The 24,222-nt window shown below is 42.6% G+C and overlaps 1 protein-coding gene and 1 pseudogene across 5 annotated transcripts in view; both read left to right on the top strand.

Annotated features, from left to right (window-relative positions):
- Nucleotides 1-1,456: 1,456 nt before the first annotated feature.
- LOC144379639 (anaphase-promoting complex subunit 13 pseudogene) lies at nucleotides 1,457-2,473 on the top strand (annotated as a pseudogene).
- Nucleotides 2,474-3,344: 871 nt separating this feature from the next.
- The window catches only part of NCAPG2 (non-SMC condensin II complex subunit G2), a 63,917-nt gene continuing 43,039 nt past the window's right edge, over nucleotides 3,345-24,222 (top strand). The window contains exons 1-11 of one of the 5 annotated variants that reach the window (XM_036067093.2): nucleotides 3,363-3,447; nucleotides 3,819-4,000; nucleotides 4,781-4,870; nucleotides 5,153-5,269; nucleotides 10,153-10,341; nucleotides 10,679-10,793; nucleotides 12,273-12,427; nucleotides 14,254-14,388; nucleotides 16,983-17,077; nucleotides 18,601-18,670; nucleotides 21,260-21,346. In XM_036067093.2, the coding sequence (XP_035922986.1) occupies nucleotides 5,165-5,269; nucleotides 10,153-10,341; nucleotides 10,679-10,793; nucleotides 12,273-12,427; nucleotides 14,254-14,388; nucleotides 16,983-17,077; nucleotides 18,601-18,670; nucleotides 21,260-21,346 (951 nt within the window). In that variant the 5' untranslated portion in view covers nucleotides 3,363-3,447; nucleotides 3,819-4,000; nucleotides 4,781-4,870; nucleotides 5,153-5,164. The other 4 variants (XM_036067097.2, XM_078059817.1, XM_036067099.2 and 1 more) reach the window with 4 other exon arrangements.

The raw sequence follows: 24,222 nt of genomic DNA, 5'->3' as shown, positions 1-24,222 counted from the left end.
AAACCTCATTCATTCATTTATTCAGAAAACATTTTCTTCAAGCATCGAAAATGTGCCAGGGGGAGCCTGGCTGGCTCAAGCAGAGCCTGAGACTCTTAGTCAGGTTTGTGAGTTCAAGCCCCATGTTGGACATAGAGCTTACTTTATCAATCAATCAATAAACAAACAAACAAAAAATAAGTAAGTAAAATGTGCCAGACTTACCCTGAGGCTGTAGGGCTGAGTAGGACGCAGTGTCGACACCGGGGCACAGACAGGGCTAATGGAGGGAAGTGCTCAGAGCCTGCATCACAGGACAAGGTTGAAGACAGACTGCAGTTATAAGGGGTTTTGAGGAGGCCTGGGATTCATTCTTGAGGAAAGGCACGTTCGTGCCTTGAGAGGCTGGCCTCCGGCGTGTCAGACTGTTCCTGTCCGCACTGCACGTAAGAGGAAGCTGATGGCGGAGGCACTGCGTGGCCTGTCCCACGTCATTCAGATGGCCGGCGAGTGGCAGAGCTGCTGCCCAGACGGTGTGGGTCCAGAACCCACCCTGTTTTGTCAGGAGGCACCAGCAATGTAATGGGGTGCTGCGGGGACAGAGTGAGGACGGGGATAAGGGTCCAGTGGACGGGAGGGGCAGCTGGATTTCAGTTCTGGATGTGTGTGCGGTGAGCTGGGGGAGGGGCCCAGGGTGGGAGGCAGGACTCAGGACCGAGTCTAGAGCGACGGGGCCGAGGGGAGTGGTGCCATGCAATGGGAGGAGTGGGCAGAGGGGTTGGCACCTCAGGGTGAAATGGGGAGGTGGGAACCTGGAACTTTCCCATGCTGTCACGGGGCTCCCTCTGCTCGCGTTGCTGCCACAAACTTCCTAACAGACCCGTACCCCACCCCCCAAAGGCTATAATTTTATATTGCTTGGTGCGGTGGTAATATTTTTTATTTATTGGGTTTAATAAAGCACTTGATTAAAATGCACTTCACCGTGTTTATTCTTTCTAGTGTGGCAACTAGAGGTCCACAGTTATGTACGTGGCTCACGTGGTATTTCCACTAGTCAGCACTGGCTCGGGAGGGCAGCGACCACTCCGCCTCGCAGACACTTCCAGCCGGCCTGGGTGCAGTCAGAGGCAGGATCCACTCTGGACATTCCAAGCACGAAGGTCCGTAGCTGCAGGGGCCATGTCCTCACGCGGGGACGCCTGCTGCGTTGACGGCAGGTGGGGCTGACGGGCCTGAAGTTTCCAGCGCACCGTGGGAGGGTTTTCGGACATCAGCGTGAGCGGGAGAGGGGAAGGATGAGGGATGTGGCAGAGCCTGGTGGGGTCTAGAGTATGGGAGGTGAGGGGTGTGTGGTGACTGCGAGAACAGGGCACATGTCAAGACAGACAGGGGTGCGGGTTTCTGGGGCTCCCCTCCCCCCCATGAAGAAAGCCGGCTTGTGATGAGATGGGCCCATAGCCTGGTGAGTTGGTTCATGCTGGACTCCTCGGGGACCGTCTTTTTCCAGATCCTGACTCCAGCACAGGAGGAGGAGGAGGCCTCTGTTCCCCTGGTGATCTGGGGGGCCCACGGGCCCAGATCTCAGGAGAGGTGTGCATTAGTTCTCCGTAGTTCATAAACACTCTTCCAGACTTCCAGACAGTTAATTCTGATTTGGCTGATTGGTTTGACAGTGAGGCCTGGATTTGCCATGTGGATTGTTGAGAAGACGTTTTCCATAAATTCAGTAGAATCTATAGTACTCCAAGGTGTGGGAAAAGCTTATGTAAATCAAGAGATAAAAGCTTTTATTATTAAATAAAATTTTTTAAAGATTTTATTTCTTTATTTGACAGAGAGAGAGAGCACAAACAGGGAGGAGAGGGAAAAGCAGGGTGGGACTCGATTCCAGGACCCTGGGTCATGACCTGGGCAGAAGGCAGACGCTTAACCCACCGAGCCACCCAGGGGCCCAAAACTTTTTATTTTTTTATTAAAAAAATGGTGTTCACAAAAGTGCCTTAAATGAAAGAGTAAACAATATACCGTAATTAATAGTAATTCAGTGTATCTGGGCAAAGGTTTTTGGTAAACTGCCTAGGAACTGAGAAAGTGAATGATTCCAAGTGACTGGATAAAAAAATCTTTTTGAAATTCAGGTGGTTTCCAAGTTTGTGCTTTCTACAAAAATTGAAGGAAAGCTCAATCAAGTTACTAGCGGATACAAATTAAATGAAAAGAATAGATGGGGTGGAGTGCTGGGTCCGCGCACGGGACAAGATCAAAGCTGCAGGGGAGTGGACAGTGAGGCACCGAGAGATGGAAGGATCTTGGATCTGATTGACGATGGTTGACAAGAAGACAAGCGGCTGTCTCAGGATGTTGCGATACCACTGGATGAGCTTCCTGAACCTGAAGAGGACCACAGAATCTGTTAAAGGGCAACAAAGGACGTGGACCCCCCCTAGACTTACAGTACCTCCATGAGAACGGTCCCTCTATAGGAAACTGACACGTGCCTCCTTTTGCATGGACGGATTTTTTAAAAATACATGGATATAAAACGTAAAAAAAAAAAAAAAAAGAATCGATGATATATCCGTATGTGATTTTTGGCATTTAACTAAAAAATGTTTACAGAATTGAGCGACATTACTATCATTCCTTTTCATTTCTGTTTATGTGAACAAATTTTCTCAGTATTTACATCTATAAATATGAAAAATCAGAATAGAATATTCATCCTTGGAAATGAATGGATTGAAAAAATAGTCTTAACCATAGCATTGAGGTGTTTCAACAGAATTTTAATTTTATAAGTATTTGTCAAAATTTACAATTTATTTATATGTTTTTGATGTTTGTATCTCTAATAAACGTGAAAGTGTTAAAATCTAGAGCTTATGGTCACAAGATATTTAAGCAATCTATCCTGCTGGAGACACGACCTTCAGAAACTGCGTAGCAAACACAGGTTTACGCGAGGATTGCATTACGTGGGAGACCAGCCGCGAACAGTTCAAGAAGACCGGGGGCCCAGGGAGTATTCAGATTCCACTGGATATTTATAGTGATGTGACAGTTTTAAAAAGTCAATCTTTATAATTACGTTGAGATTGCCATCGTTTCAGCTATTTAAACCACTGATAAAACAAATTAGATTTCACACTAAACGAGCCAGACCTGCGTGGACGTGGGAGAGGCGTGGCCGGGCCATGGGGCGTGGCCCGGGAGGGGGCGTGACCGGGCGAGGCGCGGCCGGGCTCTGGGGCGTGGCCGGGCCATGGGGCGGGGCCGGGGCTCACAACTCGGCCGAGGCGCGGGGCGGGGCGTGGAGCGCGCCCTTCGGCGGACCCCGCCCAAGCGCTCTCGGCTCTCGCGAGAGCGGCGCGTGATGACGCGCCGCCCGGCGGAGCGCGTCGCCACCGCGGGCGGGCGGGTTTGAATCTGGTCCGAGCGCGGGAAACGGCGGGTTTCCGGGACGAGGTGAGCGCCGCGGTGCCGGCCAGCGAAGGGCTCCGGGCTGGGGCAAGGGTCGGGACGTGGCGGGGTCGGGCGGGTGGGGCCCCCAGTCTCACAGCGTCCGCGTGGGCCGCGACCCGAGCGCACGGCCGGCCGGCGGCTCCGAGGCGGCCCCGGGGCGGCGGGCAGCGGGGCCCTGAGCGCGCCGACGCCCGGGGGCTGAGTTCAGGGAGGACCGCAGCCCCGGACCTGGCCCCGGGAGAGGACGCGTCCCCGCTGCCCCCCAAGCTCTGGCCCCCTGCTGCCCGGCCCCTGTGCCCTGGCGTCTGTCATGGTTCCGGGCGCGCCGCCCCCCGGCCGGCAGGTGCTGACAGGCGCCGGGCGTCTCTGTGCAGCGCTCGTGCTCCCCGCGCTGGACTCCGGGGTGCCCCGTGTGCCGTGCGGACGGGTGACTGCGTGCTGAGATGACGCCTCCCCCTGAGCGCAGCGTCTGGCTGGACGGCCGCGGGCTGGGGCGCGAGTAGGACCGGAGACGCAGAGGGGCCGCTTGGAGACCGACTGAGCGCGAGGCGGAGAGGTATTAACCCAGTGCCAGAAAGGGCGGTGCGGGCGCAGGTGAGGCCGTCTGCTAGACGTGGACTGGCTGGGTGGGACCGGCGCGCCGAGGGTACGCTCGGAAGAGTGCCCGGAGTCCCGGGGGAGAGTGCACAGACGCAGGCCTGAGACGTGGGGTTCCGTGTACTTGACGGCACCTTCGGGGTGTTTATTTTCCAGTCCGTGAATGGACACTGGCCAGAGTTAGTCATAGGCTTGGCTGGCCACCCTCCCTGCCGCTTGGCCAAGAGGAAGTTACGTGTTCGTAGCTCGTTAAGATCTGGGGTTCTGTGCTTTTAATGACTGTCCCCATCATTGTTCCGTTGGTGCCAGTAATTTTCCGTCTTGCTCTCTCTATAACGGTGCAGGAGGTTTTCGTTTGCCTTCGCGGGGAGGGGTCTTACTGCATCTGTGTTCCATCGTTTTGCTGTTACTTCATCTTTTGGTTGATGTCTTTCAGACAGCTCTGCCAGCACCAGGTGGTGTGAATGGAAAGTAGGACCTACTGGGGGAAACAAGGCGGGGAGCGAGGTTGCACACAGTCCCCGGAGCTCCGGCTCCCGCAGGACTGGGTGGGAGCGTGCGGTGGTTGGACGCACCTAGGGCACATGCTCCCGCTAACGAGCTCCCGGGTGGCCCGGGCGCACTGAAGGGCGGACCACTGGCACTGGGGCTTTTTTGATAGAGGAATGGCCCTTTAGAAAGCCGTCTGCAGGAGTTAGCAGGTGGGGTCAGCCTTCTCTCTTTTTTTTTTTTCTTTTAGTACTTTCTTTGATTGACTCTAAGACTTTTTCCCCGTTTTGGTGGAATCAGCCTTCTGTTGAGCTCAGAGCTGCCTGAGCATCTTGCTAAGGTACTGAAAGAGGAGGTGAGCTTCCCACCGCCATTTGGATTTCTCTTTCCTTCGTTGGTAGTAACTTCATTAACAGTTGATAATAACGTAATGTTAGGTTGATACTCTCCTTGGGAAAGAAAGAGAATTATTTTTTTAGATATCATAACTTGTTCTATGTCAGAATGTTAAAAATTGTCTACAGTTCTTTTTTTGTTGTTTTTGCAATTTTGGATGTTACACCTTGTAGGAAAAGATATATTTGCAAATTCAAGTTTCAGTATGATTGTGTTTTCTGCTCAGGTTACAGAATAAATGCCATATGAAAAAGTTTCATCTGTCATGGAAAAACGAGAGACATTTGTACAAGCGGTGTCTAAGGAGCTGATTGGAGAATTTTTGCATTTTGTTCAACTTGATGTAAGTTTTATGTTTAGCTTTATTGCGATTTGACCGTTAATTACATGCACAAATGAAATATAGTCATCTCAGTGAATCCTTAGGGACCAAGGTTTATTTAAAAAAAACGAAAAAACAGACCTGTACTCAAATACAGCTGCTGATGGGCAACTATTCACAAATTGTATTTCCTGCTTCCTTTTAAGAGAGTTGTAAAAATGCTAAGTGATGTAACACAGTGTGCTTCTATTTACTTAAATATTTATTGATCTCTTGCTTTGTGCATAGCATAGTGAGGAAGACCTACTTTTTTGGTCCTCAGGTTATTTACAGTGTTGTGGTAGATCCAGGTGTGTAAATACACCAGAGTAAAAAGGCTAAGCTTGGGCAAGGATATGGGACAGGGCCCAAATCCAGCCATGGACTGCTTCCTATCCCAGTGGAAAGGGTATGGAAGCTGTGATATAAAGAGTAAACAAGTCAGCCAGTCAAAGACGGATGTGGGGAAGGACCTCTCCAAGTAGAGAGGATAATTTTAAAGACAGGAGAAGGTACATTGTATTTGAACTTGGAGACATTCGGTAGGGCTAGGGTATAGAAATGCCAGGTCAGGAAGAGGCAGGGCTGAGATTTAGATTATGTCAGTCCTTCTTTACCACTTTAAGGAGCTGAGACTTTATCCTGAGAGGCGTGGGGGCTTGTACATGCATAGATTGAAGAGGGCAACACGAGAACCTAAGAGTGGTGAAGAGGCTGTGCCCTGCATGATGGTGGTTGCATTAGGAGATGGACATGGGAAGATGTGCATGCCTTTGTGAGCTGTTAGGTGGTGAGGTGGTGGTGCTGGATACGGGCCAGGGAAAGGGCCGAGGCAGATTCCAGGGTCTGACTTGTGGTGCCTTTCAGTGAGCTCATGGACGTGGGGAAAAGGCAGGTTTGAGCGGGAAGATAGTCTCAATTTGGAATATTCTGGATGACTGCCAGGGGAATGTGCAGAAGTTGATGTCCAGTAGGTGGATGGATAGCTGTATCTGAGGCCCAGGAAAGAGGCCTGGGTAGAGACAGATTTGGGTGTCCTCAGTGGCACTTGGAAGCTTCAGTCATGGGAATGCACGGGATCATCTGTAGTGTAATGAGAGAAGAGAAGCCTAGGACAGAACTCTGAGGAACCCCAACACTTAAGGTACCAACTCTAAAACACTTGTGACTTTGGGGCAGGAGATGCATACCTCACTTGTTCTGCTCATGCAGTGTGAATATTAAGTTAGTAGTAATTAAGAAGTAGAGAGGAACCTGATATGAAATTTGTTGTTAGCAACATTTACGAAGTCATTTTTCTTTATAAGAGGAAATGAGTTTGTAATATGATTTTATATTATAAAATGGTACTCTGTAAACTTAAAAATAACCAGCACAAACCCACAGGCAGCACATCACAGAAGGGTCTGTAAGAGCAAACTATTTAGATGTTCCATAAACTGTTTTAGTAGGAGTGTAGATGATTTGTATTATATTAGATGTGCAATACACATGTGGTTTAAAGTTTACAAGATTTTTATTGCAGACTGGTGTCATAGTATTAACTAATACCACAAACTAAATTGATGATGATGAAGCTAAGTTAATATTAATTTAAAATCAAAAGGCCAAAATAGCAGCATTTGGTTAGCACAGTCCATGCAAGATCACACTGGTGCTGCGGTGACAGAGCGCCCTTTAAGGTGCTTGCCTCCAACTTCCCTGGTCACATGCTGGAGAGCCTTGCACTGTTGCTCAGCAACGGACATCTCGGAAGGATGCTGAGTTAGTCCTCATATTCATAGGCATTCGTTTTAGTTTATGAGTACCAAGTATCTCAATCACCATGTAGCTCTTAAACATGAAAATGAGAAGATGTAGGATTGTGCATCACTTGTTTTCTTTGAGTTGAATTATATGAAATGCCATTCTGTAGGTCAGGATAGTTGAATAATGGCAGTTTTACATGGTCAACCAGATAATTTAAGTCAGTTTGAAGCCTATTAAGTGGACCTTCCCACATATAATCAGTTCTGCTATAATACAATATACGCATTGCCAAAAATTGCCAAAAATCACTATACTCTGTCAAACGGGCAATGAAAACCCAGAAGGATTATGCGACAAGTGGGGTTAAGGGCATAACACTCAAAAACCTCACCGGTGACACATTAAAAAAAGACAGTGACCTAATAAAAAGTAGCAGTTTTATACAAGTTAACTCACTAAGAAGTACATAAATACCGTAGTAAACATGACATTTACCTTGAAAAAGATCCTAAGTTTGCAGGTGGAAGTGGGTACCCATGCTCCCAGGGGCTAGCCTTCCAACCCTGTGTGTGACAGGAAGAGAACAGAGGAGAAAAATACAGACCAGGCTGGGAGGACAGAGAACATTGAAGAGAGCTTTGGTCAGAGGGTCGATTGAGGTGGGTCATGAAGGTGGGAGGGACCCAGGGTGTGGATGGTGCGGCTTGCAGCACATGTGGGGTCCCAGGAGCTGGCAGGTGTCTGGGGTGTGTGTTTTCTGTGACTCTGAGGCTCCACTCAGTGGGTGCAGTTTTCTGCATTCACGTGCTGATGAAATCCCACATAAGTAAACCAGAAATTGTCTTTTGCAGAAATTGTTCCCTTGTGTGTTGATTGCATTTCAAAACAAGTGTTAGGGAGCAGCATTGACTGTGCCCTCAGTGGTTCTCTGAGAATGGAGGATTAGTGTTGAGAGTAGAATGATCAGGACCCAGGATAACTGCCATTTAAGGAGTTGTCCTGAGTGCTCTCTGGATGCCAGGCTCTGCTCTGGAGGTTGGTATACAGCACATACCAAGTTTCTGCCCAAAGAGAGCTTAGGTTCTACAGGTGAAGGGAGAGGAACAAGCAGGGTAGGGGATGGGAGTGCAATGTGATTTTGGTCAGAGATTAGAATGGGCCCTATGGAGACTGAGGGAGGAGAATTCTGGACAAGAGGGATGGGGAGGGGAAGACCCTGAGGCAGGTGCACCCCTAGACAGCTCAGATGGGGCTTCCTGGGAAGGAAGGGAAGATGGTAGGAGTTAGGGTGGGGAATTAGGCTTGGAGGGCCCTGGAGAAGCTACCTGCCCTCCCCTTTGCTACTGAAATAATTGCAGAGTTAAAGGAAAGTTGCAGAAGAATCCTGAATCCCCTGCACTCAGATTTGCCAATTACCACCTGCCATGTTTTCTTTATCATTCCCTGCATTTACCTGTTCTTTTTGAGTCATTTGGAAGTCTGTTGCAGGCATTTGTCTCATCCCTAAATATTTCAGTGTGTATTTGCCTAAAGAAAGATATTCTCTTATATAATCACAATAAAAATTCTAAAAGTCAGGAAATTTGACATTGGCCCAATGATACTGTCATCTACAGTACATATTCATGTTTTTTCCCCCAATCCAGGACCCCATTCAGTATCACACATTGCATTCAGTTGTCTGACTTGTTAGCTTCTTTAATCTAGAGAGTGTCTCAGCCTTACTTCATTTTTCATTACATTGACAGTTTTGAAGAGTGTAGGCAGCTATTTAGTGGCATATCCTTCAGTTTGCATTTATTTGATGATTTGATTAAATTTATTTTATGCATTTTGGCAGGAGCTGCATTAAGTGGTGTTTTGTCTTCCTTAGTGGAGGCAATGATGTCCATTTGTCTCATTATTGGTGAGGTTAGTTTTAATCAGTCACTTAGGTTGGGGGTCCACCAGATTTCTCCACTGTGATGCTACTATTTCCACCTTCATAATTAATAAGTAATCTTCATTGGGGAAGTAAGTTGAGATTAGGTAAATACTCTGCTCCTCATCAAACTTCTACCCACTATTTTTAATATCAATTGATGATTCTTGCCTGAATCAATTATTATTATAATGGCCATAAAATTGTGATTTTCCAACCACATGTCCCTTCCGTATTTATTCATTGGTATTCTATAGCATGCTGATGCTATTTGTTGTTTATTTACTATCAATATAGTTTCACTGGTTCTTTATTCACTGGGTTATAATCCGTTACTGTCACTGTTTTGGTGGTCACATTAGCTGCAGGCAGTCCCTTTATAATGGATCCTCTACCCTTTTGATAACGGTTTCCGATTGCTGTATCAGAGTAAGTGAGGTCATCTGCTCAGAGTGAGAGGAAATGGTTGGCTCAGGGCTTTTAAGGATAGTTGAGAGGATCTGATGTAGTCTCATTGGCTAATGGAAGAGAATGATGTCTACAGACAAGTAAGAGGGTGTTGAGGTACCAAGTTGGGTTAGAGATCAGAAACTTCAGATACACTCAGTTGGCTTTGCTGTGTTGGGAGCTGGAGCTATATATGATGGTAATTGTATAGCTCCAGCATGCTTTTGTGCCCTCATTATAGGCCTGGAGATGGTAGACATGTGGATGGATTGATTTTAGAGAGGATTTTTCTAAGTGGGTGAAATTTTAAACTCCAAAGACTAGGTTACTAGGGCTGAATAGGTAGAGGAGAAATCTGCTACTTTCTATTTTATTATTTTATTTTATCTTTAAAATTTATTTATTAGAGAGAGATGGAGCACACAAGCTGGCAGAGGGGCAGAGGGAGAGGGAGAAACAGACTCCCCGCTGAGCAGGGAGCCCAATGTGGGGCTTGAGATCCCAGGACCCTGTGATCACAACCTGAGTCAAAGGCAGACACTAACCAACTTAGCCACCCAGGCGTCCTGGAATCTACTACTTTCTGTCTCGTTATTCCTATACTTTTCCCTTCAGGAAAAGTATTTCAAAACTACAACTCAGCTCTTGAAATGATAATTAACTTAGCACTTAAACTTTTGATGCTGTTATAAAAGGGATAGAACTAATTTTTGTATTTGAAATATAACAGTTGCTATTTATTTTGCAGAAAGATGCTTCTGACCCTTTCAGCCTAAATGAATTACTAGATGAATTATCAAGGAAACAGAAAGAAGAGCTATGGCAAAGGCTCAAGAATTTATTAATAGATGTGTTGTTAGAAAGCCCAGTGGCTGGGTGGCAGACGGTGGAAGTCCAGGGTGAAGAGGATATGGAAACAGAGCATGATTCAAAAATGGTAGTAGTAGTCTTTCAAATATAAAACTTGTTACGTTTTCTTTGTTAAAAAATAGTTATTGTATATAATTGAATTTTAAGTTAAACTTAAAGCTAGAAGTTAAGAATATTAGAAGTCTGTTTATTATAGTTTTACTTTTTCCAATCCTGCTGTTATTAATCTGCTATTTAATGTTGCTGTCCTTTTTGGACGATTGACCTGTATTCAATTTTAATTCACTTTTTAGAATAAGTCAGAAGTGTGGGTTCATTTTTATAAATTTAGTAACTTTCACATTTCTTTTAAGAATTTTAAGTTGATCTTAAATCACTTGAACTTTAATTTTTTTCATTTGTAGAAAAAAAACATAGAAATAATTCATGCAGTTACATCTGTGGTTCTTGCTTCTGTATCTGTAATAAATGAAAGTGAGAACTATGAAGACTTACTGGAATGTGCAGTTATGTTGAATGGTAAGTTGAATTTGTGATAACATGGCATGTTTAGAGGTGGGCATCTAATGATTCTCTGTAAAAGGAAACCAGTCATCATGTAGAAGTGGAAGTATTAAGGCATAACTTTGCATTCAAGCTCCTTTACTTCAGCTAGAAAAGGAGCAAAGAAGTATTCTTTTAAGGGCTGTCCTGATGAACTGATGTAATTTAAGCCACATAGAACTATTTCAAATGGTGAAAATGTACATACTGAACAACTGACTGCTTGTTGTTTTCAGATTTTCAGGAATGTCTTATTTGACCTACAGGACCATAGTAATAAGAGCGTATTAAGGGAAAATGGTCTGATTATAAATTCCTCAGCTGGTGATTACTGCCAGAAAGTTTCAGCTTAACCAAGCATTTATGACATTGCATTTTTTTTCTTTAAATATGTTATGAACATGACCTCAGGAATAATTATTGACTCTTAGGGGAGCTTTACTATTACAATTTATATCATGGTGCTTTTTAGGTTTTAACTAAACTGTGAAACTGTAGTTATTAATTTAGGAGGAGCACTATGAATTAGTGAGAATATCTGATTATAAAATATTTACATAAAACTTTTATAGATAAAAAAGATTCAAAAGTAATTTTAATGAGTTTTAAGAAAAATCACCTAAGTGACCTCACCTTCACCCTGTGAATTAATTAGTTCCATGTGACAAACTTTCCCCCATCAGACTTTCCATTCTTAGTGCGACTTGGATTTATGTATCTGTTTTATTCAGAATTTTTGCATTGAAATACAATGTCTTATTAAGTTACCCCTAATCGGTATATAAATAATTCCCAATGCTTTGTGAATGTTTCTACAGTTTATTTTCACAGTCTCCAAATAGCTGTTTTGTAAAATGATTAGTGCTAAAATTGTAGTTGTTCCTAACTTCCCATTGATTCAGGAATTTAACATGGATGTAATGGCATTCGGATATCTATGGATTATAATTATGAGCATATTATCAGTATTTTCATTTCATTCTTGAGCTTTTCTATTAATAAAAGCACTGCAGTTCTTGTATTCATTATAATAATTGCTTTTACTGTTTTTCACCAGTGAGCCAGAATTTGAGGCCAACCTATGAAGGACAGGTGTAGTGGATTAGTGGTTGTCACACCTGACGTGGGTTTGGTGTTGAGTGTTACCTGTGGGTGTTGTAGCACTTACGTTTGGGTAGTTTGAATACCTGCCTCTCTTTAGTGAGGGATTTGGACAGTGTGACCCCTCTGAGTCTTCCAGTTCTAAAATTCTGTATTCTGTTGAGTCTGCTTTTATAACAGTAGTTAACAGTTTTTTTCAAGTTAACATCGTTTGTATTCTTTAAATGTATATAAATTTCTGGCAAGTTAAACATAAATGTTTGCTTAGCAAACCTTTGTGAGTCATAGTACTTTACACTATTGAATCTGAACTAATATTCGTTTACTAACTGAACAATTACTGTGCTGTTTTAGGTATTTTATATGCATTACCTGAATCTGAAAAAAAGCTGCAGAGTTCCATTCAGGATTTATGTGTCATATGGTGGGAGAAAGGCCTGCCTGCCAAGGAAGATATGGGAAAGACTGCTTTTATTATGCTGTTAAGGAAGAGTCTAGAGACTAAAACAGTATGTTTACTTTTTAAAATACATACCTTCCTTTAATAGTGCACGTGTTCATACCAGTTAGGAATTATGTTCATTTGTAAGTGGCCTTAGTGCAGTTGCTTCCCCAGTTAGGGTCTTTTTAACTTAAGATATTCAGGGGCGGACAGTGGGTGGTGGCTCCACATTGCAGTCTTTTTTTTTTTTTTTAATTTTTTTTTAAGATTTTACTTATTTGTCAGAGAGATACAGGCAGGCAGAGGGAGAAGTAGGCTCCCCGCTGAGCAGGGAGCCCAATGTGGGACTCGATCCCAGGACCCTGGGATCATGACCTGAGCCGAAGGCAGACGCTTAACGACTGAGTCACCCAGGCGCCCCATCCACATTGCAGTCTTATGCGGGCTTTCTCCTCCATCTTCCAGGGTGTGTGGTCCTTGTCCTCCCTCTTATCACTTCACGGTAGCAAGGTGGCTGCTGCCCTTCACTGTCTCATGTGAGTTCCAGGTAGGAAGAAGAGACAGGGAGGCAGCAAGGGCCAGACCTTCTCAGAAGTTCTCAACTTGTATCCACCATCCAGAACTGGGTCACATGGCCACATTTGTTTGCTGCAAATGGGGTTTTTGAAGGGATACATTGCCGCTGTTAGCAAAAGTGGATATTTTTAGTAGTGAAGAAGTGATGAGGTAACTGAGATAGGTAAGTGGGAGTGGCTGCCTGTGTTAGTGTGGTCCTCTGAGAGGCAGACCCCACCTCGGGCTGCACAGGATTGGACATGCGTGATGAAGGGTGAAAGGGGGCAGCAGTGGTAGGGAATGCCTCAGGCCCAGGTGCAGGCGCACACCCGTAGGAGGTGGGGTTGTGTCAGACTGCAGCCTAGGCCTAATAAAGTTTTGGAGAGCAGGTTTGAGGATTGGATTTAACTTGGTCCGTTTCTCAGCCTTTCATCTTTGGTGTCTAGTTAAGAAATCCAGAAAAAGAACAGTTTGTATCCCCTGATCAAGAGAACAACAGATACGTTCATCTTAGAAAAGTGGGCAAATGAAGAAAAGGGAAAATGAGGAAGATAAAAATCCTCTGTAATTCCACTACCTAAGGTGATCATTCCTATTTTAGGGGTGCTTAGGAATTTCTCTTTGTCTTTTTCCCCCCCATGCCTTTACTTCCTTATGACAGATTCCTAGAAATGAAATTCATAGGTCAGTGGGTTTGAACTCGATGCACATTTGGAGCTCTTGATACACATTGCCAACAGCTTTCTAGCCAGCTTGCCCTTCATCACACTCCCACTGTCTGTGTGTCTGTCTCACCATGGCCTCCAAGGAGGCCAGTATGATGACAGAAAAGACTGTGGCTGCTCCCTCAGCTCACCATAGGATTGTCAGGATTTATCCTTAAGCCATTGTTGGTTTCTCTTTTTAAAAATCTGTTTTCAAAAAAAAAATCCATTTTTTCTGCCTTTTTGTTTAGCTTTTAAATCGAGACTTGATTTCATGTGTCTCTAGTGTTGTACACCTGAGCCATTGGTGTGTGGGCACCAGCAGCAGCGTGGGGCTGCTTCAGTTTACTTGTAGTGAAGAAGACCCCACGCTGGGTCCCTCCTCGCACTGGTCACACTTGGTGCTCTGTAGCCTGATGGGGCTGGCGGCTGCACACTCGGACTCCACACCGCAGAAACCAGACCGTGCTGCCTGTGGCTGCTTCTGTGTGCTTTTGCCACAGTTTCTTCCTTTTTGACGAATAATCCAGAGTTGTGATTATTTATTATATAAAGTATTCTTATTGTAAACTTGAAATGGGACCTTAATTATTTATTAAAAAACTAACATCTTTCCTTTTTATGTCATTCCTAGGGTGCGGACATATGTCGGCTTTGGCGTATTCATCAAGCTTTATATTGCTTTGATTATGATTTAGAGGAGAGTAAAGAAATTAAAGATATGCTACTTGAGTGTTTCATAAGTGTTAAATATATCAAGAAAGAAGAGGTAACTAGGTTTTTCTTTTTTGGTGTTTTTGTGTACTGCTTTTTAATGGATGTTTTTCCCAAGTTCATCTAGTTGCTCTTGTACCACGCTCAGTGTTCTAATGAAAGAGTCAGCCTAGCTATCAAGAGTTGTTACATTTATTGCACATTTTTGCCACATAGCAATATTCACACATTTTACAAATCATTGCTTATTTCATCATTAAATCAGATGGTAATAGGTGGCTGTGAATCCTGGGGGAACTGATTGCATTTTAAGAATGATTGGGTGGGGATGGGCTACATGGGTGATGGGCATTAAGGAGGGCACTTGTGATGAGCACTAGGTGTTATGTGTAAGTGCTGAATCACTGAATTCTCCAGAAACCAACATTGCACTGTATGTTCACTAACAAAATTTAAAAAAAAATTCTTTTTTCAATGAAAGAAAAAAAATTAAAAATAAGATTGAGAAAGCATTTCCCAGTAGATCAGACCCGACCCTCTGCCCTAATTCCAGGCTAATTGGCATTTACTCAGAACCATCATCACACAATAGTCTCGATTTCTTTTCTCCTGCCATCTAGTCAATCCAGAGAGAAGCTTCTGGCCACTGCTGCACTGTCCATTTTGGTGGTCATTCCCACATGTAGCTACTGAGCACGTGGACTATGGCCAGTCGAATTGTGGCCTTCAGTGTAAAGTACATGGATTCGAAACTTACTATGAAAAAAGAATGTAAAATAGCTCATTAACAATTTTGTATATACTTATTACATATTTAAATGATATTTTGGATATGTTGTCTTATATAAATATATTAAAATTAATCTTTTTTACTTTTATTATAAATGTGGCTATTAGAAAATTAAAAATTATTATAGAGTGGCTTGCATAGTTCTCTTGGACAGTTCTGAATTGTTATCTTGGGATTCTTATGTAGTCCTTTATTGAACATTGACTGTATTCCCATGTGAGGGATGCAAAGAAGATTGTTGTTGATATTACAGAAAATAGGTTTTGTTTCTGATTGCTCGTTGCCTCACAGACACGCACGAAGCAAAAGAAAGAGGTCGTCACTCCTCCCTGAAGTAGGTGGGGAAAGACTTCTCGGAGCAGGAGGATGAGAACCAGTTTTGAGGCCCATAAATGAAGAGTTTGTTCAAGGTCCTGTAGCTAGTCAGGGGCAAAGACATGGTCATGGTTTGCCTACTCCCGTGCACCCTCTCCAGCCAGCTAGGTTAAAGGGCTATATGTGGTTACTGACCATGCTGACCAAGACCTTCAGCTCCCAGGCCAGAAGGGCTGTTTTTAGATCCCTGTTTGTTCACTTACTAGGTGGTGACCTTGATCGGACTACTTTGAACCTGGTGTTTCCTTCTGTAAAATAGGAACCACAGTGGATCTTTCTCAGGACTCCTGAGGAGCACACGAGGTGACGTGTGTAGAACCTTTAGCCCAGTACCTGGTAGGGACCGGGCATGTGGAAGGTGCTCTAACTGCTTATTGCTATCACTGCATCCTTGTTGTTGGAAAAGAGGCTGCACCTGAGGCCTGTGCCCTTGGCATCTCCAGGACTGTGATCGAATGTGAGGAGAGCAAAGTAGCTGAAAGTGGGTTCAGACAAGTTAGCTCTATTTATAGTGACTTGTACATAGTGAATGGTACCTGCACATCAACTTGTGTGTGTGTGAATGCGAGTAGGTAGTAAAGACGTAAATATATGTCTGTGTTAACACCCCCCCTTTTTTTTGATTGATGTCTTTTGAATTTATGATAACTAGTTTCCTAATGAGTCCTTACTTTGGTTAGTTCAGTTTCCAGTCATTCTGGGTAAATGACAAATATCTTGTGCTCTAATGGCAAGTTACAGTAAATACTTTTTGTTTTTAACTTGTTGCAAGCATGGGTACCCTGCTATTTGTATCAAAGTGTGTTGAATTTCTGTAGATTCTAGAGACAGTAGTGGTCGACTGGTAACAGGGAAGAGGTGATGATAATGTTCGCGGGGAAATCCTTGGTAGATGTATTTTATATGCTGTATAGAGTGTAAGTATGCCATTACTGCTTTTGAGGGTCACGTGTCGTCTAGTAGCATGCATATAAATTAACATGGGGAGTAGGTGTATTTGAAAATTCTAGTTTGGCAGATACTTAGCCTCTTAACTTCACAAGTCCTCGGTTTTCTCATTTATAAAAGATGAAATTGAGTGACGTTCAGTTCCATTCCACCCCAAAATGCTAGGTTTTAAGCGTTCTTTGATTTTAGCTTATGTAGATAGAGCCAGAATGAAATGTTTGTGGACCGTTTAATTCAGCTGCTGGGCAGCATGGTACATGTCTGTAGAATCTGGGGTCGAGCACAGGAGGAGGTCAGTGGTGTCTGCTGCCAGGCCCTCCAGAGGGAGGTCTTCTTGCCGTTGCCCTGCTGCCCAGCTCTGTCACTCAAAGGCCCCGACTGCTGTCCTGAGTTACAATTACATACGCTTCCTTCACTGGGAATAACACTTTCGTGTTACTGAACATCCAAAGAATTGTTTGTTTTTTAGTTATCAGGAACTTTTTACTTGGTTGCAATTTCAACATTATATCTTTTTTTTTTTTTTTAATTTATAGGGAAGAAGATTTCTTAGTTCCCTCTTCAATTGGAATATAAATTTTATTAAAATGATCCACGAGACCATTAAAAACCAGTTACAGGGATTACAAAAGTAAGTATTAAAAGCAATTGATATTTTGTGCTGTCTTAATCTGATTATGAAATATTCTATTTGACCTGACTTTTAAAGTTATATTAATGTATTGGAAGCTTTAAAAATTATCTCTTAGGTTATATTATTTGTTATGTACTGTTTTTATTATGTGCTGTTGTTTTTACTATGTATTTATTATGTAGTGTTGTATCACTGGATAGTTTTTTCCCTGCTATAGGAAATCATTCTTTTTCAGTAATGACGTTGAATTTAAGATTTTAATTTGTGTTCATTCTTTAAGTAGTCAAATTATTTACCAGTTAAATCTTAGCTTCAGGCGCAGTAAATTTCATGTCTCCAGCACTTCTGATACCATTTGAATGTAATGTGTACTTTCCAGTTTACTGTGGACTGAGCTATGTGATTTGATGGGAAGAGTCCTGCAGGGTAAGAGTCTAGGGATATACTCACAAGCCTGAGCTCCCAGCCTCTCGGAACATCACAGCACTTGGAGCTGTCATGGCAAATGAATGTTTGTTGTGGGCTCAGTGCTTAATCTGCTCTGCAGCTGAGTACTTAGTGTGCATTTTCAAATGGAATCCTTCAGCTCTCGAGGTGGGCTTGGTTGCTGAGTTTCCCTGTCACGTAGCTAGTTGTGCTTAAGTACTGAGCTGAGATTTGACTCTGAATCCCTATGACACAGTTCCTGCTGTTTGCTAGAATGCTTTCTCCTCCTGTTTCCTCACTGGCAAAATATTTGGGTCGAACCAACAGATTTCTAAACTGATTCTAAAAATCAACTCTATATTTTAGGGAATTAGTAGTCTGGGAAGTCCAAAATTGACTCCCAAGTCAAAATTTTATTTATAAATTTAAACATTTTTTTTACTCAAGAATTTGGTTCCCAGGGGCGCCTGGGTGGCTCAGTCGTTGGGTGTCTACCTTCGGCTCAGGTCATGATCCCAGGGTCCTGGGATCGAGCCCCGCATCGGGCTCCCTGCTCAGCGGGAAGCCTGCTTCTCCCTCTCCCATTCCCCCTGCTTGTGTTCCCTCTCTCGCTGTGTCTCTCTCTGTCAAATAAATAAATAAAATGTTTAAAAAAAAAAAAGAATTTGGTTCTCGGCTTATGTTCTCATAATTTCACAGAAAATAGTAAAGATCTGGGGAAACCTTGACTGAGGAGGAAGAAAATCATTTGATACTTCAGTTCCCCTTCTCAAAGTTTCTTCCTTTTTCTCCTTCCTGCCACAGGTAGATAACCCGTCTCCGTAGGGATTTGGCAGAGCACTAGTTTGTGGCGGCGTTTCTCCTTCTCTGGGGAAGGAGGGAGTCTGAACTGACACATGTTAAGAATGTGATTGTTTGGGGGCCCTTGGCTGGCTCAGTCGGAAGAGTGTGCCCCTCCTGATCTTGAAGTCATGAGTTTGAGTCCCATGTTGGGTGTAGAGTTTACTAAAAAAAACAAAAAACAAAAATAAACTGAAAAAAAAAAAAAGTCTAATGGTTTGAACTTGTATTAACTTTTTTTTTCCCCCCCATAGATCTTTGATGGTACACATTGCAGAGATTTATTTCAGAGCTTGGAAAAAGGCTTCAGGGAAAATATTGGAGGTATTTTCTTTTCATTTTCTTAAGTGTTAACATTTATTTTTGTTGTATTCTAGTTACTAAATAAGTCATCATGGATAGTCATTTAAAATCTGTGTTGATAAAAAAAAAATAAAATAAAATCTGTGTTGATGCTCTTTGTCAAAATAAAGCCAGATAATGAGACTCCATGGGACGGAGATTTCACTCTCATTCCCATAAATTTACATGCTCAGTCACAGACCCAAGATTCCTGCCACTCACTGAGATGTGCCCTGTATCATTTTGGTAGCTTTATTAGACCTGTGCTGTCCAGCTGTGCACTGGGAATGTGTCCAGTGTGAGTTGAGATGTGCTGTGTGAGAAACACACCAGATTTTGAAGACATAGTGGGGAAAGAAGAATGTGAAATATCTCTGAATGTGTTTTTAAAATATTGCTTGCATGTTGAAATGATAATGTTTTGGCTATATTGGGCTGAACAAAATATATTACTAAAATAACTTTACCTATTTCTTTTTTTTGTTTTTAATGTTGCTACCAGAAAATTTAAAATTGCATTTGTGGTTAGGGTTCTGTTTCTGTTCGGCTGTGCTGTTCTGGAACCTCAAACTACCTCTTACCTTTTAGTTACATTATTTTTGAGAAGGGAAAGACATTTGTCTTGAATACGGCTAATGTTGAATGGCTGTGTAGTATCTGCTTTATGAAGATGTGGCTGTGTAATTCACAATCACAGTAAGACTCCAAGGCCCTTTTGGAGAATATCAAAAGAAAGTGTTTTTGTCTGATATCCTTTATGTTTTCCTCATACTACGTTCTCAAACATGTTTTCTTTCCAAGAGTAAAATTTTTACTCTAAGTCAAAGAGGGGTGTTTCCTCTTCAGGGAGCAGGCCCTGAGCTGGTGGGTCAGGGAAGGCTTCACTGATGTCTAGAGCTTCCTTCTGTCCACTCTGCTCCTGTGCAGCTTGAGCTTGGTTTATCACTGACTTCCACTTCTAGAAGATAAAACTTGGTCACTCATATCCCCTGCTGACAACATCCACGATCATTTTGCAGTGTAAAATTTTTTGGAGGAAAGGGCAAAACCAGGACATTGCTGTGCATTTCTGCATTGTTTTATTATTGCATGATACTTGTTCACAGGAAAGAATATTTGTCCCCCTTTTCTCCAGTAGTGGTTTTAAAATTAGATGTTTGTAGGGGTGCCTGGCTGGCTCTGTCAGTGGAGTGTGAAACTCTTGATGTCTAGTCGTGGGTTTGAACCCCACGTTGGGTGTAGAGATCACTAAAAATAAATAAAGCCTAATTTTCAAAAAAATGGATGGTAGTAGTTAAAAACATAACTGTTTGATTGAGTCTGTTCCAAATTGCCAGCTCTTTGTACTTCTCAGGCTCTCTGCCTTCCTTTTCTTCCTCCCTCCTTTCAGATTTTTAAAGCAAGTTCCAAATATGATATCTCATATCTATGTACTTGAGTATGCGTCTCTAAGGAATATGGTTATACAATGCCATTAACATACTTAAAATTAACAATTTCTGGGTATTTTTGAAAATATTTAAATTTCTCTGCTTTGTTTCAAAGATGTCTTTTTATAGGTTTTTTTTTGGATTCAGGATCCAATAAGTCTCCTATGTTTGTTTGTTACGTCATTTAACTCTCTTTGCTTGTTATGTCATTTAACTCTCAGAGCATTCCTCTCTGCCCCCCTCTCCTGTTTTTAAAACTTTTGCCATTCATGGAAATGTTGAAGAAACTGGGTCAGTTGTCCTGTAGAACGTCTATATTCTGGTAGTTAACTCTAAAGGTTCAACTTTGGTGGCACAAATACTCAGTAGGTGGTGCCACGTACCCCATTTCATCACAAGTCAGGGTGTGGTTCCCCACATGGAGTGATGCTAAGATTTGTTGGTGGCTTCAGGTGAAGGAAGTATTTTCAGAGGTAATGAAGGAGGCTAATAGTAGTAGCAGGCTTTCCTGTGTCCTTCCCTAAAGCCATGGGACCCCAGGTGTGGGGGTATAGGGTAATAGACCAGAGGGTCCACCGGTGATTTGGGCTGCTCCCAGTGGTTGGCTCCGCGTCCTTTGCCCGGCTCTGGAGGTCTGTAGGTGTTGTGCGCTAACCGAAGAGCTACCCACACCCCAACCTTGCCCTTCTCCGTGGGAGCCCTGAAAGAGCTTGTTTCAGTCACTTTGGAGTCCTGGCCCCCACCTTAAAGTTCAGCATCAGCTCTGGGGAGCCTGTTGGAACAGATCCAGTCTCTGAGGTCCTCTGGGTAAGGATGACTTAGAAGAGAGGCCCTCAGGCTATGCTCAGTCCCTGAGCCATCTGGCTTGAACTAGCCTCAAGTGGTGGGGAGAAGCTTGCTGTGCCATCTAGCACAGATTTGATATTTCATCAAATAAGATAGAAGAAGCCAAAGGAATATCAAAACTAAAGGGATTCTGAGAGGTACAGATTTAAAATAGGAGAGCTCTGAGCAGGGGATCCTGGTGCTTTCCCTCATGAAGTAGATGAACAGAGCCGACTCCAGCAGCCGCACTGCCTGTCCTGTCATCTGTTGGAGCACACACGCACACTGAGTACTAACACTGTGCTTGCCATTCTAGACAATCGAAAACGGGTGCATCCAGGACTTCATGCACCACGGGATCCACCTTCCGCGCAGGTCTCCAGTGCACCCCAGGGTGCGCGAGGTGAGCAAAGCACTTGCCGCCACACCAGTCATGGGTTTTTTAGATGATGTCTCAGCTTCTTTGTTTTCAGATTATTGTTTTGTTAAATTTAAAAATTAAGTTAACCCCTCACAAGCATCAGCTTAAAGGGCTTGCTCAAAATCTTGATATTTGGTATCTGGCAGTTTTAACTAGGAGAAGAAAAGTATGTTGTTAAGAAAGTCAGAACTTCATTCAAATAATCTTTAAATTCTCTGACGTAAAAATGTCCAGAATCGTTACTAACTGCCACTACCACTTTTTCAAAAAAGAATATTCAAGATTATTTTTATTATTTGCTTTCATACATTAAATTTTCATTTTGATGTTCTGTAAACCAAATGGAATAAATGTTTGGGTAGTTTCCTTTAATATTAAGGATTTTGTTTTTAAAAGCTAATCTCAGGGGCGCCTGGCTGGCTCAGTCAGTAGAGCATGCAACTCTTGATTGCAGGGTCGTGAGTTTGAGCCCCACATGTGGTGTAGAATTTATTTACAATAAAAATTTTTAAAAAGCTACTCTCAGAATTTAGATACGAATTTTATACTTCCATTGTAAATGCTCTGACTAAATAAGGCTTTATTATCAGTGTCATAATGACACTGTTAGGTGTTTGATAATCATAATGACCTTGGCAGGAGGAATTGGAAAATGTGGTCTGTTTAAGACATAAGATCAGTGACCTAACCCAGGAATGATGCCTTGTGTGTTTGCTGTTAATTTTGGCAACCGAATACTAAGAAGCTAAATGAACAAAGACTATCTCTTTACTTTCTTATATGGTGAAATTATTATTTATAGAATGTAAATATACTAATTATAGTAAGCTTGAAAGGAAAAGAGGACATTTCTTTACATTATTGATACTTTAGTTTGAGTTATCCAAAGATAAAAAACCTGGAGATAAATATATCCAATGGTCTCCCGCCTCCCACCCCCAACAACACACAATCTTAGTGTGGCTTCATTAAGTTATAGGTCAGCTTGGACATTTATTTGGCGTTTCAGATTCTATTTAGTCATAAAGAATGGCAGTGTGTTAAACTGGATAAATTTGTGACATAATCGCTTCCTTCTTGGTACCAAATAACTGAAGACTGACTTTTCCCCAAGACTTTTTTTCATATTTTCGGTTTTCTGCTCTGGTAGTCTGAGTAATTAAAATATTGTAAATATAGATTGTCACTGTTTGGTAAAACTATGGGAAAATACAAAGAATTAAAAGGAAGAATATTAAATTTCACTTTTTGAATGCAGTATATTCCTGGACTCTTAATTCTTATCATTGCTTATAACACATTGTAGCTTCTTCCTCAAATTCTTTTTTTTGGGAAACATCACATTTGTATGATAAATTATTTTACTAGTATGTTGAAAGAAGCTTTAGGAAATGCTTCAGATGTTATTTGAAAGTAAAAATCCCCATACCGTTGCTGAAAATCTTTTTTTTTTTTTTTTTAAGATTTTATTTCTTTATTTGACAGAGACACAGCGAGAGAAGGAACACAAGTATGGGGAGTGGGAGAGGGAGAAGCAGGCTTCCCGCGGAGCAGGGAGCCTAATGCGGGGCTCGATCCCAGGACCCTGGGATCATGACCTGAGCTGAAGGCAGACAATTAACCGACTGAGCCACTCAGGCGCCCCTTGATGAAAATCTTCTAACATTAGGTACTTGGAATCGTTGCCCAACTCTGTGAATATACTAAAGTCCACTGAATTGTATACTTTAAAAGAGTGACTTTTATGGTATGGGATTTATAACTCGATAACGCTGTTTAAAAATCTTTCTGTAAAGGAGCACCTGGGTGGCTCAGTCAGTTGAGTGTCTGACTCTTGGTCTCAGCTCTTGATCTCAGGGTTATGGGTTCAATGGAGCCCACTTAAAATAAATAAATTAATTAATAAAAATAAAATCTTTCTTGGGTGCCTGGGTGGCTCAGTTGGTTAAGCATCTGCCTTTGGCTCAGGTCATGATCCCAGGAACCTGGGATCGAGCCTGCATTGGGCTCCCTGCTCAATGGGAAGCCTGCTTCTCCTTCTCCCTCTGCTGCTCCCCCTGCTTGTGCTCTCTCGCTCTCTCTAAAATAAATAAAATCTTAAAAAAAAAAACTCTTTCTGTAAAGTGAGTGTACCATTGATACCAAAACTTGGTAATATTGTACACGCACAAAAAAATTATAGTCTAATATCACTTATTACCATCAATAAAAATTCCCAAATAAAGAATTTTCAATCAGAAGAAATAATCCCCAGACTGTAGTTCTTTTAGGGTAAAGTTGATTCAGGTTCACTTAAAGTATAATCTGTTGTTGGATAAGTTGTTTAATTTTTATTTTCCACTTTTCAATAATAAAATTTTAGTTCCAAGAGTGGTGAATTAAGGAAGTAAGGCAAAACTGATTGTTGCTGGAGATGAGAGTCTAAAGAGTTGCGGGAAGATTCTGGCTGGTGAAGAGGCAGTAGGAAAAGGCAAAGGAGTGGAAGCTGAGAGCACAGCCCATTCTCCGATTGTTCATTAGCTTGGGGAGGACCTACCTCTAAGTTAAGCTGGTAATGTGAAGGGCCACTGAGCAGTGACACCCATTTTGAGACATATGCATGTTTCAGATGCTCTTCATAGGTTCTTTGAACCCAAAAAGACTTATAGCCAGCTCATTTTGGAACCAGAAGGGGCTGTAGAGACCATTCAGGCTGACTCCTTTACACACACTCCTTTTTCTACTTCATCCTGAAGGTCAGAGGTCTCAGTGAACTTTTTTGAGATTATTTGACTGTTGGTAGAAGAGTAGAAACTACAACCCACACCTTTTATAACCCAAGGTCATTAATCTTTATTTCTGCCAGAGGCTTCTTTCAT

The sequence above is a fragment of the Halichoerus grypus genome, chromosome 12, assembly GCF_964656455.1.
Source record: "Halichoerus grypus chromosome 12, mHalGry1.hap1.1, whole genome shotgun sequence".
NCBI lineage: Eukaryota > Metazoa > Chordata > Mammalia > Carnivora > Phocidae > Halichoerus > Halichoerus grypus.
Note: the sequence above shows the minus strand (reverse complement) of the source record. Positions and strands in the feature narration are given on the sequence as shown.